Source organism: Protobothrops mucrosquamatus, unplaced genomic scaffold (assembly GCF_001527695.2).
Source record: "Protobothrops mucrosquamatus isolate PMUCROS unplaced genomic scaffold, P.Mucros_1.0 scaffold1990, whole genome shotgun sequence".
Lineage (NCBI taxonomy): Eukaryota > Metazoa > Chordata > Lepidosauria > Squamata > Viperidae > Protobothrops > Protobothrops mucrosquamatus.
In genome coordinates, this window is record NW_015388106.1 from 116425 (window position 1) to 132561 (window position 16137).

Consider the following 16137-nt stretch of genomic DNA (forward strand, 5'->3'; position numbering starts at 1 on the left):
ATAGGAGATAGATTAATGCCCATAATTGCTTGGATAAAAATGTGCTAAGAGGTGTATTTTGAAAGACTTCTCAGTCCAGGGAAGACTCGTACTGTGATATCAGCTCTTGAGATCTTCCAGAAGCAGCTTCTGCAGAAAAAGTTGGATCATAACTGCCGGCAGTGAAAGCAGACTACTTAATAACCAGAAAAATGTGATAGAAATTATTGCTGGAGTGATAAAAGCCGATTGTTAGAGGTGACTCTTTTCAGCTTTCCTGGGGTTTTGTGCTGTAAGAGTGACATTTAGAAACTAATTAAGAAGCCATATTCCCAAGCATTCAGAATGCTCTTTTAGCCATATGTGGCCCTGTTTTTTTTTTAATCAAGTCCTATAATTAAGCTCTTTGATTGGCATAAGATTGGAAGGCGTTTGATGTGTAGGTAACAACCTGGTTTGTTTTGGAATCAGAAATGGGGATTAAAAACCTAGGCTGTCTCCTGGAAGTCTGTGCTTTCAGCTGTGATGGAAATGAGCCCAAAAGAAACATCAGCTCTTGTGTGTGTTGGAATAAAATCTGGGATATTTGTTGCAGCAGATTTTAAAAAGCCATCTTGATGCAGAGTGAGATATGGAATTAATAAACTACACTATGTTATTCTCCTGCCTTTTTGCTGCGTCTCAGCTTAGTTATTAATTGATATTACCCGTAATTGTTTGCCTTCATGGATTCTGGTCATCAAGTATGTGGTTTCACACATCCATACATGTGGCTGGGTTGACATATACTAAACATAAAAAGAATGCAGAGATGCTGCATTTGCAGAGATAAGGAGCACCTGCGTGTGATGGTTTTGAAGGGATGGGCACCTGTCTGTTATTAAAATCAATTAAATACCAAGCCATGTGGGATTGGTACCTAAGCATCGCCTGCCAAGCCCTTGCATGGAACAATCCCAAAGATGCTTTTTCATGAGGCAACTGGACTTTCTTGGTTTTCTTTGAAGACATTTCACTTCACTCATCCAAGAAGCTTCTTGAGCTCTGACTGGATGGTGGGGAATGGAAGGATTTATACTCCTTGCAGACAGCTGGTCATTTGCATCCTTTTAGAGTATCATTGAAGCCACTTGGAGGTTTGTCTGTGTCCTCACGGTCACCTAAGTACTTCAAACAGGTGTGGAGCCTTCTTGGAACTGCTGAAAGGATTGTGTTGTTCCAAGAAGGCTCCACACCCATTTTCACTACTCAGGTAACCCTGAGGACACAGGTAAAGCTCCAGGTGGCCTCAACGACTCTCTAAAAGAAAGCAAATGACCAGCTGTCTGCAAGGAGTGTAAATCCTTCCATTCCCCACCATCCAGTCAGAGCTGAAGAGGCTTCTTGGATGAGAAGCAAAACGTCTTCAAAGAAAAACAAGAAAGTCCAGTTGCCTCTTGAAAAAGCACCTTTGGGACTGACAGTGAGAATATTAATCAATGGAATAATTGCTTATTCTGGGTTTGTCGGTGCTCCATCACTGGAGGTTTTCAACAGTAGACTGGGCAATCAGTTGACCAGGATGGAGTAAGGTGTCCTGGCTTGAGCAGGGGGTTGGACTAGAAGACCTCTACGGTCCCTTGCAGCCCTATGAGTCTATGTTCTTCAGTCAATGTGAAAGAGAAAACATAGAACCTGAATGCAACTCTTTAAAGCATATATATATCTCCTAATTATCTATACAGATAGCAGATGTTACATGTGATTATAGGACAGGGAATGGCTGTTCTATAACAATTACAATGTCATTCCTGGTAAAAGAAGAGTCTTTCTCAGCAGGTGAAAAGGGAGGTAAGGCAGAAGGTTATCATAGAAAAACACCAGGCAAAGCAGAGCTTATGAACTGAAGAGAAGGAAATATTAAGAGTTCGTTGTATCTTAGAGAAATGGGAACATGCGATACTCCCCAATATAATTATTGTAAATAAGCAGTCCAGTTCAAATAAGAGATAAAGCTGAAATGAAAACAAAACAAAACAAGATAATTATCCAGCTTAATCTATAAAGCTCTTACTTCTAAATATTCTAGTCCAGGGGTAGGCAACCTTGGCTCTTTTATGACTCGTGGACTTCAACTCCCAGAATTCCTGAGCCAGCATGGCTCAGCTTGGAAACCTCTCCCTTTCCCCTCAGCATGGCTGGCTCAGGGATTCTGGGAGTTGAAGTCCATGAGTCATAAAAGAGCCTGTGAATCTAGTCTGTAATAGGTAAACCTTCAACATACCTTGAAGAGTCTTCTTGGGCCCATGTATCCTGTCCTGGAGACATAGTGGCTTCAGCTAATGACCAAGCATTTTTTATTTCTGGTTTCAATCCACAGATGTTTATTCTGTATAACACAGGGGAAAAAAATCCTCAATGGGGGCGTAGCTTGCAGCTGTGAATTTACATTTCCTTCCGCAAAGACTGCAGATCTGTCTTCAAAGGCAGCAAAAAGAAAATAGCTGATTAGTCAAACTTTGCCTGTCTTTTTTCTTCAAAAGCCAATCAAGCATCAAAGGAAGCCAGCCCAGCCTTTCCTTTTGTGCTAATTGGGAGGAAGAGGCAAAATAGCATGCAAAACTCAAGTCGATGCATCTAGCTAAGGCAGTGGTTCTCAACCTTTTTAATGCCGCGATCCCCAACCGGTCGTAAGTCGAGGACTAAACCGGTCATAAGTCGAGGACTAAACCGGTCGTAAGTCAAGGACTACCCAACTGGTCGTAAGTCGAGGACTTTCCCTGCCCGGGAGCGCCACGCATGCGTGGTTCCGCCCCCTGTGCCGGCCGAGGCGTAGCTGGCAAGCGGCAGAGACGGAGCAGGCCGACCACCAGCTGGCCCAGCCCAAGGGAGGTAAGGCACCCGCCGGAAAAGGGGAAAAAAATGGCGGACAGCCTTGCTTGGCGACCCCCGTGAAATGGTCGATCGACCCCAAAATGGGGTCCCGACCCACAGGTTGAGAACCACTGAGCTAAGGGTTAAAAGGGATAGTCTCGTTTGCTCTCCAGCGGCAGATGTTTTGAGTGACTCTGAAACCTGTGAAGCGTAATGCGCATTGCATTGCTGCTTCATGGATTTTATGATTGCTGCTTTTTCTGAATTAAACATCGAAGGAGACCTTTGCACGATCGTGTGGCAGAGTGTTGCCTTTTTAGTCCCACAGAAAGACAAGGGGTTAAAAAAAACAAAAAACGCTCCCTCTGTCAAAATCTTACACCCAAGTCTTTTGTGAAGGAAACAAACCCTTTGTGGTTTTTTTTCCTATTTTTTTCTGAAGACATTTTCTCGTAGGTCAGACAGGGAAGTAAAAAAAAAGTCAATAAATCCTGGAAGAAGGTAATGACAGGCTGCTGTCAAGAAAACGGCAAGCTGGGGTCTATTAAGTCACAACGAGTCATTAATAATTCTAACAATGTTTATCCTTTTTGACTGGCACCATTGAAGGGGACCTGATGTATATATTCAGGTTGCCAAACTCAAATTCTTGACAATGGAACACATGTTAATAATCTACAAGCGCTGAATGGAATTCAGGAAATGTCAAGTTTTAAGCAAATAAGATGTAAAGCACCATTCAGGACCATGGACAGTGGCAGATGTCCCTTGCAGTTTGACATTCTTTCCATCCACAAGAAAAAAATGGTTGTTTCAGAGCCATTTAAAGTCAATCAACGCCTTAACACAGGGGTCTTCCAACTTGGCCCTTTTATGACTTGTGGACTTCAACTCCTCAGCCAGGCACGCGTGGAATTCTGGGAGTTGAAGTCCACAAGTCATAAAAGGGCCAAGTTTGAAGACCCCCTGCCTTACCACCTAGTGGGTGATTCATCTCTAGCTGATTCAGCTGTTTAATGGGCCTCTGGGTGATTTATCATTAAAGCTTCTGGAGAGATAGAGATTCTGCTTGGGGTTTATCATTCACATCCAGGATGACAAAAAAACAATGCATCCTTGCAGGCTGCCAAGGACCAATGATTATTTTTCTTCTTCTGAACCAGAAGCCTTAGTTTAATCTAGTGAGAGTCTTTAGCTGGATCAACAAATTGCCTTCCAGTTGAATGTCTGAAACACATATTTACAGAGAGCCTAGCAGGTGTGTAAATGAAACATTATTGTTTCATTACTATTGTTTGCTTTTTTGCACATGGAAGAAAAATGTCACACCAACATTTTATCTTGATTTTATGTTGGGACCCAACTAACTAACCAGGACAATAATTCTGCAGAGCTTTTATGCTCCGTTAAAATGAAAGAAAAAGAATAAAGTAAAATCCTAAGTATTCAGTCCAGGAAAAAAAAAACCAAAGTCAACGGGTATGCTAAATTTTGCTAACATGGAGGAAGACACCTGTCCAAAAATGGTGTCTAACTTAGCAGGAAGAGGCTGAGTAACTGCCAGGTATTCTCCCACAGGAGTGCTTGATTTCTGTCCTCCCAGCATTAAATAGAATTAAAGGGAAATTAGTTCAGCAGGTGGTGTATAGCACAAACATACTGCACCACTAAAAGGTAGTTAATACTCTTAATATAAGGGGAGGGGGAAAAGAAAATATGCAGTGCCCCAGAAACCAGAAATCGACTATTTGAACGTCTAAATTTTGTGAGATTTGGAATTTTCAAACATTTTTAGCAGGCGAATGGAGAAATCCATGCATTGCGCAGGTTCATCACGACTCTGCATTGTCTTTAGATTTTAATTTATTCCCCAACTGGTTAAAAAGTAGCTGACGTCTATTTTCATAAGTGAATCCCTGCAAAGAAAAGACCTTCAAAAAAAAAGTTGCCTCTATTCTGCAGCCTTCTAGGTTTTGAATAATACATGGTGTTTAACTAGGCTAGAATAATCCAGTTCATTCATAAGAGTCTGAATTTAGTAGAGCCTAGGTATAATTGAGGGTATCTAAAGACAGATTCATAAATCCAAAAGGACAAGTAAGGTTAATTAAAGAACTAATATGTTATAATAGGAGGCCTGCATCTCTGTCCATGCAATAAAGGAGTAAAATGAATATTTGTTTTGCTTCTATGGAAAGCAAATGAAAGAGGGTGACCCAAGAGTCTTCCAATCAAGAGAAAGCACATCCAAAACGAGGAACCGTGAGTTAGCTTGTTCTTTTCCTAATGCCCCCACTGGATCAGTGGGCTAAAAAGTAGAGATCATTTATGCTGCTGAATGTGTGCCTTCAAAAAAACTCGGTGAAGGATGTCCTCAAATCACATTTAGAAAGGCCTGTGTTGCCTTAGTTGGGTCACATATGTTGCACAGGTCTGGTTTAAACCTCTCTTACATAGCTGCCACTGCTATTTGTTGAGCAATGAAATAGGAAACTAAGGCAGTTCTTGAGAAACTAAAATTGTCTCCGGAAAGAATTGGAAATAGAATATCACTCTACGTTTGAATGGGCCCAAATACAGCAGTTCCTTTACTCCCTTATTCACCGAAGCAGCACATCTTTTGGAATTATGGGACAAGAGCATGGAAGGAGGAGGAGGTGGTGGTGGAGGAGGAGGAGGTAAAGAAAGAGATGAAGGTGGAGAAGGAGGAGGAGGAGAAAACATTAAGACTTATTTTAGTGAGCCATCACCTTAAAACAATGCCCTTTCCCTTTCAGCTATGTTCTGCTCTACTCTACTCTACTCTACTCTACTCTACTCTACTCTACTCTACTCTACTCTACTCTACTCTACTCTACTCTACTCTACTCTACTCTACTGTTCTATTCTATTCTATTCTACTCTACTCTACTCTACTCTACTCTACTCTACTCTACTCTACTCTACTCTACTGTTCTATTATATTCTATTCTATTCTACTCTACTCTACTCTACTCTATTCTACTGTTCTACTCTACTCTACTCTACTCTACTCTACTCTACTCTACTGTTCTATTCTATTCTATTCTACTCTACTCTACTCTACTCTATTTTACTGTTCTATTCTACTCTACTCTACTCTACTCTACTCTACTGTTCTATTCTATTCTATTCTACTCTACTCTACTCTACTCTACTATGTACTATGTACTACTATTCTATTCTATTCTATTCTATTCTATTCTATTCTATTCTATTCTATTCTATTCTATTCTATTCTATTCTACATGTATGATGATGGCTGAAGAGGGGCAAATCCATAGTAGTAATTCCAGGACTCGCTTGAGAGGTATTTACATTACTCAGACTGAGGAACAAACACTGCTGGATTTTAATCGAGGCAGAGTGAATTAATCACTAATTTTAAACAAACTATATCTGAAGCTCAGACTTGGGAAATCTGTCCTTTAACCCATTTTTCTCTTTCTTGGTGTATCTAGCAGCATCATAGCATATATACTAATATTGTAGCAAATACTCCACAATGCCTTTAAACAATGAACAAGAGGAAACCATCAAAGTCAGATGAAGGGAAGAAATGATGGTGGTTTTGAAGCCTGCACCATCTCTGCTCTTAACCAGGTCTTTCTGAAGTGAAAATAAAACGACACCAAGGGCTACCAACCTCTCGGGCACAAGTTGACTACCTCAGCCCCAAACAATACATTTTTCTTCTCCTTTTTGAAGGACACCCCAGCATGACCTAATCCACGTAGAGAGAAGATTTGGTCGGGTTCTGACAAGATAAGCTGTAGTGAGTTCTACTGATCTCCGCAGGATAATATTAAGGACATAGTTAATTCTTCCCATAATATTAACAGGGCTGAGAGAAGTTAAATCCTCAGTAGGCTTAGGAGATGGATTATAAACTCCCCTTCCAGCCTGCACATATGTATATTATAACTAGTACTATAGCTGCACCGAGGCTCCAAAGCAAATAGCAATTTTGTTTTCCCGACCTCCTATCCTTGACTTTGGGCACAGAAAAATCATACAAATTGAATATATATGCATGCAAGTGGAAGATTTTTCCCTGTTACTCAATGACGGGCCTATCACGATGGAGCCATTTTGAGTTTTGTTGGTGGAGGGAAGAGAAAAAAAATAGCATTTTCAGTTTCTTTCTTTTGGGGATTTTCATGAATTTCTTCAGTTCTTTAATAGTCCTTCTTCAGGCTGAGCAACAGAACCAGAATGTGAAATACTAGTATATGCACAGAAGGTAGAAATCTGAGATAGGAGATTTTGTTATAGTTTTAGTTTTAACTTTATATTTCATATATATATGTATGTGTGTGTAGTATGTGTAGTATGTGTGTGTGTGTGTAGTATGTGTGTGTGTGTGTGTGTGTATATTTTAACATTTGGATTGCTAACAAAGAATTAAGGGAGAATGGAATAGCTATTTTGAGCTAATTAGCTCTCATCAGCCAAACATACCCTTCTGAGATTCGAACCTGGGCTGCTTGCACGTTAGGCAGCTGTGTTAACCTCTAGGCCACAGGCTCTATGTACATACACTATATATATATAGTATGTGTGTGTATATATATACTGTATATATATACACTATATATACACACACACACACACACTATATATATATATATATATATATATATATATATATATATATATATATATACATACTATATATATATATACACACATATACATATACATTATACATATGAAATATAAATACATATATATATATACACATATATATGTACGTACATATATATACATATACGTATACATATACATATACATATTCTTCCCCACTGATCTTGTTCTACTGTATTATATCTCAGAAAGTGCGTTTCAGAGGTCACAGCATAATAATGTAGAGTAATCATGTTCCCAGCAGCTGCGTTTCTTTCCCATAAAATGTTAAGCCTTCCAGATATCACCTAGCAAAACAAATTATAGTATAGAAGGGGTTCGGAGTGGGGGGGGAGCAGAACATCTGTTACAGATTAGAGAGAAAAATGTTTCTGGTTTATGGGATATTTGCCAAGAAATAAAGACAGTAATTCATTTTGAAAACGAAATAACTTGAAATTTATGTCTTCAAAAATGTATTTCAGAGGCCTTTTCAGCCTTTGAAAACGTTACTTCGAGTCTGCAGGTTAATTGTTATGAGCATTTGTTGGGAAACATTCATTTTCTAGCCACTGAAATATTTTCAGTTTGATTCCTTCCTGTTGCCTTCATCCATCCATCCTCCCATCCATCCCTGCATCCATCAATTCTCCCATCTATCTATTCATCAATCCACCAATCATCCATCCATCCATCCACCATCCATCCATCCCTCCATCCATCCTTCCATCCATCCATCCTCCCATCCATTTTTGTATTCTGGGTCTCCTGGGTCTTTTGCTTTACTTAAAATGTTTTGGAGGGCTTTTCTTGGGTTTGTGTGTTCTGGTAAATCCCATGTGGTTGTGATAGCCTGTTGAGATGTTTTGGATGCACGGCAATGTTATCCTGTTCACAGCTGTAGGGAGTTGAGTGGTGCGTTCCTTTTTACATAAAGAGTGCCAATGAAGGGGTCAAGAGAAAGTGACGATTGGATGGAGTTGCTGAAATTCTAGAAAGAAAAAAGTCCAAAGTTTAATGCCAAAAATCAGTGTGCAAGCAGTGGATGGAAGCAAGTGTCAAACCGTCCATCTAGCAAACTCAAAATCAAGGAATCTTCAAGGCTTTGAAATGCCATAAAAGACAAAACTTTATTGAATACACATCTCAGAACGGAAGAAGTGAAACCAACTCTAGTTTCCCCGCGCTGTTAACATGAACATCTTTATCCCATAAATTGTCAACCGTCCGGCTAGCGAATTCAACATTGAGGAAATTTTACAGCTTTCAGGTGCCATAAAAGATGAAGTTTATTGAATACACATCTCGGTATTGAAGAAGCGAAACCAACTCTAGTTTTCCCGTGCTAAAATCTGGTCAGTTAACAATTGCTTCCCATATCCTCCACCCAACAAGTGTTCACGCTGCCCAATCACACTTCCTTGGTTTGTTATGAGAACGGATCCACTTCTCTGTCAGACACCTGCTGTTCTGACCTTGGGTCTCATGGTCCGTGGACGGCTTCTTAGAATTCCCATACTTTCTCCCCTCCCTCTATGTTTCTATGGCAAATTGAATACCGATAGAAGTTAGCAGGCCTCTTAGCAACTCAACCTTGACAGCAAGTATAGAAAAGTATGGAGAAAAAGTAATGAAGGATTTTGGGTAAATTCACATCCCCCCTTCTTTTTCTTATCTCATGCCTTTAATTGGCTTGCCATGCTACTTCTTACTCCTTTCTGACCTCTACCTGACATTGCTTACCTCAAAAAGGAATAGCTGGAGAGTAAATTTGTGCGTATAATATTGATTTTCATCCATTCAGACTCTTTGTTCTCCTTCGCCATGGGAAGTTAGCCGGAAACGAGGGTGGGAGAGAGGTGCATTCAGCTGTCAAATTTCGTTCTGATGTCCCTGAGTTAAATGGGCTATAAGGAGGGGCCTTAAAAACAGCCTGTTGCATCGAGGATTCCTTTTTTTTTGTACAGTTCAGGCATCACTTCTTGATCTTTTTTTCAATCCCAGTATATTTCTTCTGGGAAATAGGGGATTGAAACTAAAGCTTTGCTTAATTTCGGAGGCTCTGGGTACTTTAGGGGCATTATTGGGGGCAGCACAATGGTGAATAAAATGCGAAGGATGTCTGTATATGATGTCTGTTCTTATTTGTGGTTTTTATTTATGTGTAGTGTGCATGGTGGACAGCACTTAATTTTTGTTGTGTGACAATAAGGATCTATTGTATTGTAGTGTATTGTATTGTATTCTATTCTATTCTATTCTATTCTATTCTATTCTATTCTATTCTATTCTATTCTGCATTCTATTCTGCATTCTATTCTATTCTGTTTTGTTCTATTCTATTCTATTCTATTCTATTCTATTCTATTCTATTCTATTCTATTCTATTCTTTCTAATTCTATTTTACTCTATTGTACCCTTCTCTGTTCTGTTCTGTTCTGTTCTGTTCTATTCATTTTCCTCCAAGCAGGTTTTTCTACCCCATTACGCCTATGGGCTTATAAACCAAATATTTCTCACAATTCTTTTAATGATCTATATATTTGTGTTTGTAGAAAGGTGATTCCCATTTTGATCTAACACACTGAATTTTCATGCCATCATTTGAAATCAAGGCCTTAATTATTATCTGTTGCTGGTTGTTCATCACTGTATCACTTCACACCATTCTGAGTTCTACCTGTGTAAGCTTTGATACGTGTAAACCCAGACTTAGGCAAAATATTATTCTACTAGTTACAAGTATCTCGCATTCAGTAAGATTAACAACCTATGCTTCTATTAACACACTTGTATAATAACATGGTCTCTGTATATACAGTATTAATCATTGTAAAGCTCTGCGTAATGCTTTTGAAGTATTTTCCTATATATTTTCATAAAAATCACAAAAGCACCTATATTCAAAGAAAACATCAGCATCCATCTGATGTTTATACCTACGATTTCTAGAATGGATGGAAATAACGTGCTTTATTTAGAATAAATTATTTATTATTTAGAATAAATACATCATTATAAAAATTGCTCTTGACATTATAAATGCAGAAGAAATATCTCAAACCAATTATCGACTTGCAACTGCCATTTTTTTTTAAAAAAAAAAACTGAAAATAGTTTATTTATGCCCATTTTATTTTCAGGCTAAATTGAATCAGACTGCTATTGATACTAGAATAAATTATGTAGCTTGAAAGAAATTCTGGCATATCGTAAAGAATCCCTGAAAAGATTATCCGGAGATAAAATCTTTCCTTTTAGATATTGTCTTCATGAGGCTGTATCTCATACCCACCCAATTCAGCCATGCTCAGTCCAGGAGATAATTTAACAAAAAATATCCACAAAATACCTAGTTTTGAAAGATGAAGTGGCGTTGGGAGATATTTGTGGGAAATGTATAAATAGGAGTCTGTTACAGAGGGTGGGGCCCTCCAATATCACAATCGGTAATTTCCTAACAGGATGGTCATGTAGAAATACGGGGAAGGATGGATCAGTGGTTAAAGATGCTGGAAAGCTCACAGCCCAGGTTTGAGTCCCGAGCGCTGCATGATGGGGTGAGCTCCCGTCACTTGCCCCAGCTCCTTCCCACCTAGGCAGTTTTAAAGCATGCCAGTGCGAGTAGATAAATAGGTACCACTTCGGTAGAAAGGCAACGGTGTTCCGTGGGCCTCAACGTACATGGCATATGACCATGGAAGAGTCTTCAGACAACACGGGTTCCCTCGGCTAAGAAACAGAGATGAACATTGCCTCCTAGAGTCTGACATGATTGGGCCTAGGAAACCTTTATTTGGGGAAATGCCTCTCTTGAAACCTGTTCCTATGAGAAATGTCTAATGGGGTCCTTGATGCTCTCTGAGCTTGCTTGTTTTCTTGTAGACGTTTCATTACCCATCTAGGTAACGTCATCAGTGCTAGAAGGGAGTGGGGTTTGCATGGAGGAGGAGGAGGAGGAGGAGGAGGAGGAGGAGGAGGAGGAGGAGGAGGAGGAGGAGGAGGGGGGGGGCGNGAGGAGGAGGAGGAGGAGGAGGAGGAGGAGGAGGAGGACGACGACGACGACGACAACGACAACGACAACGACAGTGGGGTCCATTTCTGCAAGAAAAAAAACAAGCTCAGAAAGTGCCAAGGCCCTCACAGTTCAACCCCAAGCTCCAAATATTCTCCTTTAAATGTCTATCTCCAATTAACGTGATGAATATTGATCCTACAAGGGAAGGCAACCTAGCTTAACTGGTGGACCTGCCATTATATTTACAGGGGGGGGCAGCAAATGGTCAATTACCAGGTTTTATTCTTATATTAGCACCAGTGGACCTAACATGGATTTTCTGCCTCTTGAACTGCAATTGCTCTGGGGTATGTCAGGTTGCATAGCTTTTAAACACGTCCCTTAGCTTTGTCAAGCCTGGTGTGCAACCCCTCCCTTCTGCGAAGCAGAAGACCGTTAAAATGGCAGGACCGAATTTCACGTCCCTTCCTGTTCCTTTGTTCCTTTGAATGATAAATGCCTTGCCGCGGCAATGGGGAATGACCGCATTTTTTTTCTTATTTTTTTACAGGTTGTTTTAGTCTTTGCTCTTAGCATTGGTGCTCTTGTAATATACTTCATAGATTCGTCAAAGTAAGTATTTCGAGATTTTTTTTCCTCCACCTTTCGTTAATGCAATTATGAGATTTTATTCTTGGCTTCATTCTTTGACTTAAGCTCAAAGACTTACATTGATCATCTGCATGTAAGTCAAGATCCATTAAAACAAGGGTCCCCAACCTATGATCCGTGGCCCAATACCAGGCCGTGGCCTACTGGCCACCGGGCCATGGGATAGGCTCACCAGTGTGTGCATGTGTGTGCGTGCACTCACCCTCACTTGCACTAGTGCCCGGACCCCCATTTGCACATGCACGCAGGTGATAGCCACCGCCGTTGCTAGCCCTGCACGCATGTACAAACGGGGCCTCTAGCACTCATGGGTTGCACAGTCCATTTGCACATGTGCACAACGCTAGGAGAGGCGGTGGCTAGCACCTGCATGCATGGGCAAACAGAGCCACTAGTGCTGTGCTGGTGTGCACAGCCCCACTTGCGTGCGCGCACATGTGGGCAAATTTCCCAGCTGCTCCCTTTCCCTCTGGGCTGCCAGCATGAAAAGGTTGGTGACCCCTGCATTAAAACACCCCATAGTTTTCCAGCTATGATTTCAAAGACGTTGGGAAAGTTATTTCGTGATTGTTCTTTTGCGATGGTTTTCTCATTGTTCTTTTGTCACTGTTTTTGCAATCCTCCTTCTCTCTTTAAATAGAAGAAGAGAAATAGAATTATCGTCCTGTAGTTCTGTTCTTAAAAAAAAAAATCCACAATACATCGTTAGTTCATTTCATGACTGTTCAAAGGCGCTGAAAAAGGGACTTATGGCCATTTTTCACACTTGTGACTGTTGCTGCACTCCCACGGTCACGTGATCAAAATTCAGACAGCCAGAAAAGTCGTAAAATGGGGCAAAACCACTTAACAAATGTTTCACTTAGCAACGTGGCCTCGTTTGTGAACGTAACTTGAGAACTACCTGTATAGACAAGTGTAAGTTGGAGGAATCGCCCTGAAAATGGCAATGTGTTTATATGTGTAACTACTGAAATTAATGAATATATTGCAGCTTACGTGGGAATTATCATATCACGCTATGTGCCCTAATATAATATGTGCCCTGACAATATACTGCAATCTGAATGACATCTGATGATGTTCTTCCCTGGTATTATCCCATCTGTAGAGATATTGAAATTAAATCATATTTCATTTTGTGGTGAGCAATGGCTGGCGATGACCTTAATGGCTGGGTGAAAATAATGTTATTGTGATAAAAGGTTACCATAGTCTGAACATAATGTCTTTTTTTTTCGGTTCTGCAATATAAATATAGTCATGTTTTGTTGGTTTATGGTTACAGTTTATCTTAATATAGTTGGTAACTGCAACTGTAGTTCCATTTTTAACTGAACATTCTTCCCTTTAATAGCCCCCTCCTGTTACACATATTATATCGTAAAAGAAGCTTTAGACTATGCTTAGGAACAGATTTTTAGCAAGCAGTTCTTGTTGAAATTTGCAGGACTAATAGAATTTTCCCTGTGTCTGAATTACTGTACACGTCATTTTTTTTTCAGACATACCCCTGAGATGTGAATGAATACGTGTGAATACAAACACACACAACCTGTTTGGGGACAACATTGTCTGGCCTGTGTGGCTGTAATAAAAATTAAGTTTGAGACCCCATGTAGCTCCCATGTAATGGGGAAATGACACACTGTTGTGCATAAGGATTGCTGGTTGTGGCTTAAATGATGTCCTTTTAACTTGCTGTACAGGACAAGAAGGCATACACTGGTGTGCAAAATAGAGTTGTGTGTGGCACTTGATTGCACTTAATTTGATAATCGTTTTGAGAATAGCATGCTGAATGAAGTGGAAAAGAATTACACGCCCCCAAAGAAATTGACTACTAACTTTACTCTCACTTCTCAAAAGTCATTTAACTTAGGAAACGTAAGTGGGATCCAGGATCTAAAGGAGATGATTATAGATGCAGGAGGGGTCAAGAGATACAGTTGATATAACAGCAATCTAAAATCAGTGGTCCTATGAAAAAGACCCCCTTCCTTTCTTCCTTGCTCAACCTCCTCTGCATTCATTGTGATTTAATACCGCTTGTCAATTTTATTTGCTCATTGTTTCATCATGTCAAGCGTACAGGGACATCCTTGAAATAAAATGTCATTTTCACTCGGGTTATGCAGTGATCTAAGTTTGAAGAGGAACACATGATTAAAAGCATCTGTCAGCAGGTCCTCCAAAAAGGCTATTCTTCCTGGGCATTCCTGCAGTCGTGTCAGAACCGATGTGAAATCCCAGGGACAGACACAGTAATTTGACAGCATTGTAGGGAGTGCTATCTTTGGATCCCAAAGCACCTATTCTGAACCATTTCTGAATTGTTACATAATTGTACTATGCATCCCGTGTGCTGGTAAGAGGATGTGGGTTTTTAACCTACCAGGACTCTCCTTTGTCACGCAGAGGTGGTGACCTTGCTGCCATGTTTTATTTTGCTGTGTCTTGGAGGCTGCAAGGAGTGTGACCGTTGAAGTGATCATGATAATGGGAATTTTATCTTTTGGAAGGATTTGGGAGGCTTTTTTTGGGGGGGGGTGAATTAAATAAGGGGTCCCCAACCCCTGAGTCCTGGACCAGTACTGGGCTGCAGCATGCCAACAACCAATCCACACAAACTAGCAAAGCCCCATCCGTGGGATGCAGGCAGCACACAAAACCACACCCCCTCCGGTCCACGAAAAACCTCTCTCCACATAACTGGTCCCTGGTTCCCCAAAGGTTGGGGACCTCTGAATTAGATCTTGCATCTCAAAATCTCCTAAAATGGGAAAATAAGTGTGCTGTCCCATTCTCGTTCTCTTTCTTTCTCTCTCTCTCTCTCTCTCTCTCTCTCTCTCTCTCTCTCTCTCTCTCTCTCTCTCTCTCGCACACACACACACACACACACACACAAATACACACATGTAACTGTGGTTTAGTGGGTTTATTAATATCCTCCCACAATTCCCTTCACCAAAAACCCAGAACTATCCCAATTAAGACCGGCCTCAAGCAGACCGATGCTAGTCCACAGAGCAATGCCCAATGAGTCCACAAGGCACTTGAAAGTTTCCCAAACGAGGTAAACCCACCAGGCAAAATTAAATCCACAAGGCAAGAGGGTTCAAGAGACAAGAAAAGTCCAGAGTTCACAGAGCACAAAGGCAAGGCAAGGTGTCAATCCAAAGCAAGGAAAGAATCACAACAACCAGAAAACACATAGCTAGGAAATGAACACGTTGTTCCCAGCATCACTTCTCTCTCTCTCTGCTGTGCTAAATAACCAGCTTCTGGTGCAGCCCATCTAGAAGGGCAAGGCTTTCTCCTCTTGAGTAATCTGGCTGACCTCCTCTGCTCCTGCCTTTTCTCTATGTGCTCTCAGATCAGGTGCAGAAGGCAGTTCCTCTTCCTCATCACTGACTGGCTGCAGCTTTCCCCGCCTGAAGCCTCAGGGCTGTCCTGCTGCAGCTGTGCTTCAGCCAAATCCCTCTTAGATGGCTGCCTGGAGCCATTGACCAAATGCCCTCCAGACGTGCCTAGAAATTGTTCATCCTTCTCTGAGCTGACATCTGGAGAGGTATCTGGGGAAGCGTCCAGCGGAGTCATCACAATAAGTTGAGAAGTTGGGGAGAAATTAAGAGTTGTGGTAATGCTTGTAACTTCTGCAAGATCAAACTGGCATCATCCCAAATAATGAGACCAAAGAAAGACGAAAGAAATAAGATCTCTATCAAGTGGGGATTACACCCCAAGATCTCTATCAAGTGGGGATTACACCCCAAGATCTCTATCAAGTGGGGATTACACCCCAAGGTTCTCAAGGAACTAGCAAATGTGATCTCTGAACCACTGAACTATATTTTTCAGAGATCCTGGAGCACAGGGGAACTACCAGAGGACTGGAAAAGAGCTGATGTAGTTCCCATCCTCAAAAAAGGAAAAAAAATGGACCCAGGAAATTACAGACCTATCAGCCTGACCTCAATACCTGGGAAGA

The 16137-nt window shown here is 40.9% G+C and overlaps 1 protein-coding gene across 1 annotated transcript in view; it reads left to right on the forward strand.

Moving 5' to 3' along the window:
* LOC107294560 (calcium-activated potassium channel subunit alpha-1) overlaps positions 1-16137 on the forward strand; it is a 212616-nt gene that overhangs the window by 40278 nt on the left and 156201 nt on the right. Inside the window, exon 7 of the mRNA XM_029285645.1 lies at positions 12046-12107. Within this exon, the coding sequence (XP_029141478.1) occupies positions 12046-12107 (62 nt within the window). The remainder of the gene's footprint in view (positions 1-12045; positions 12108-16137) is intronic.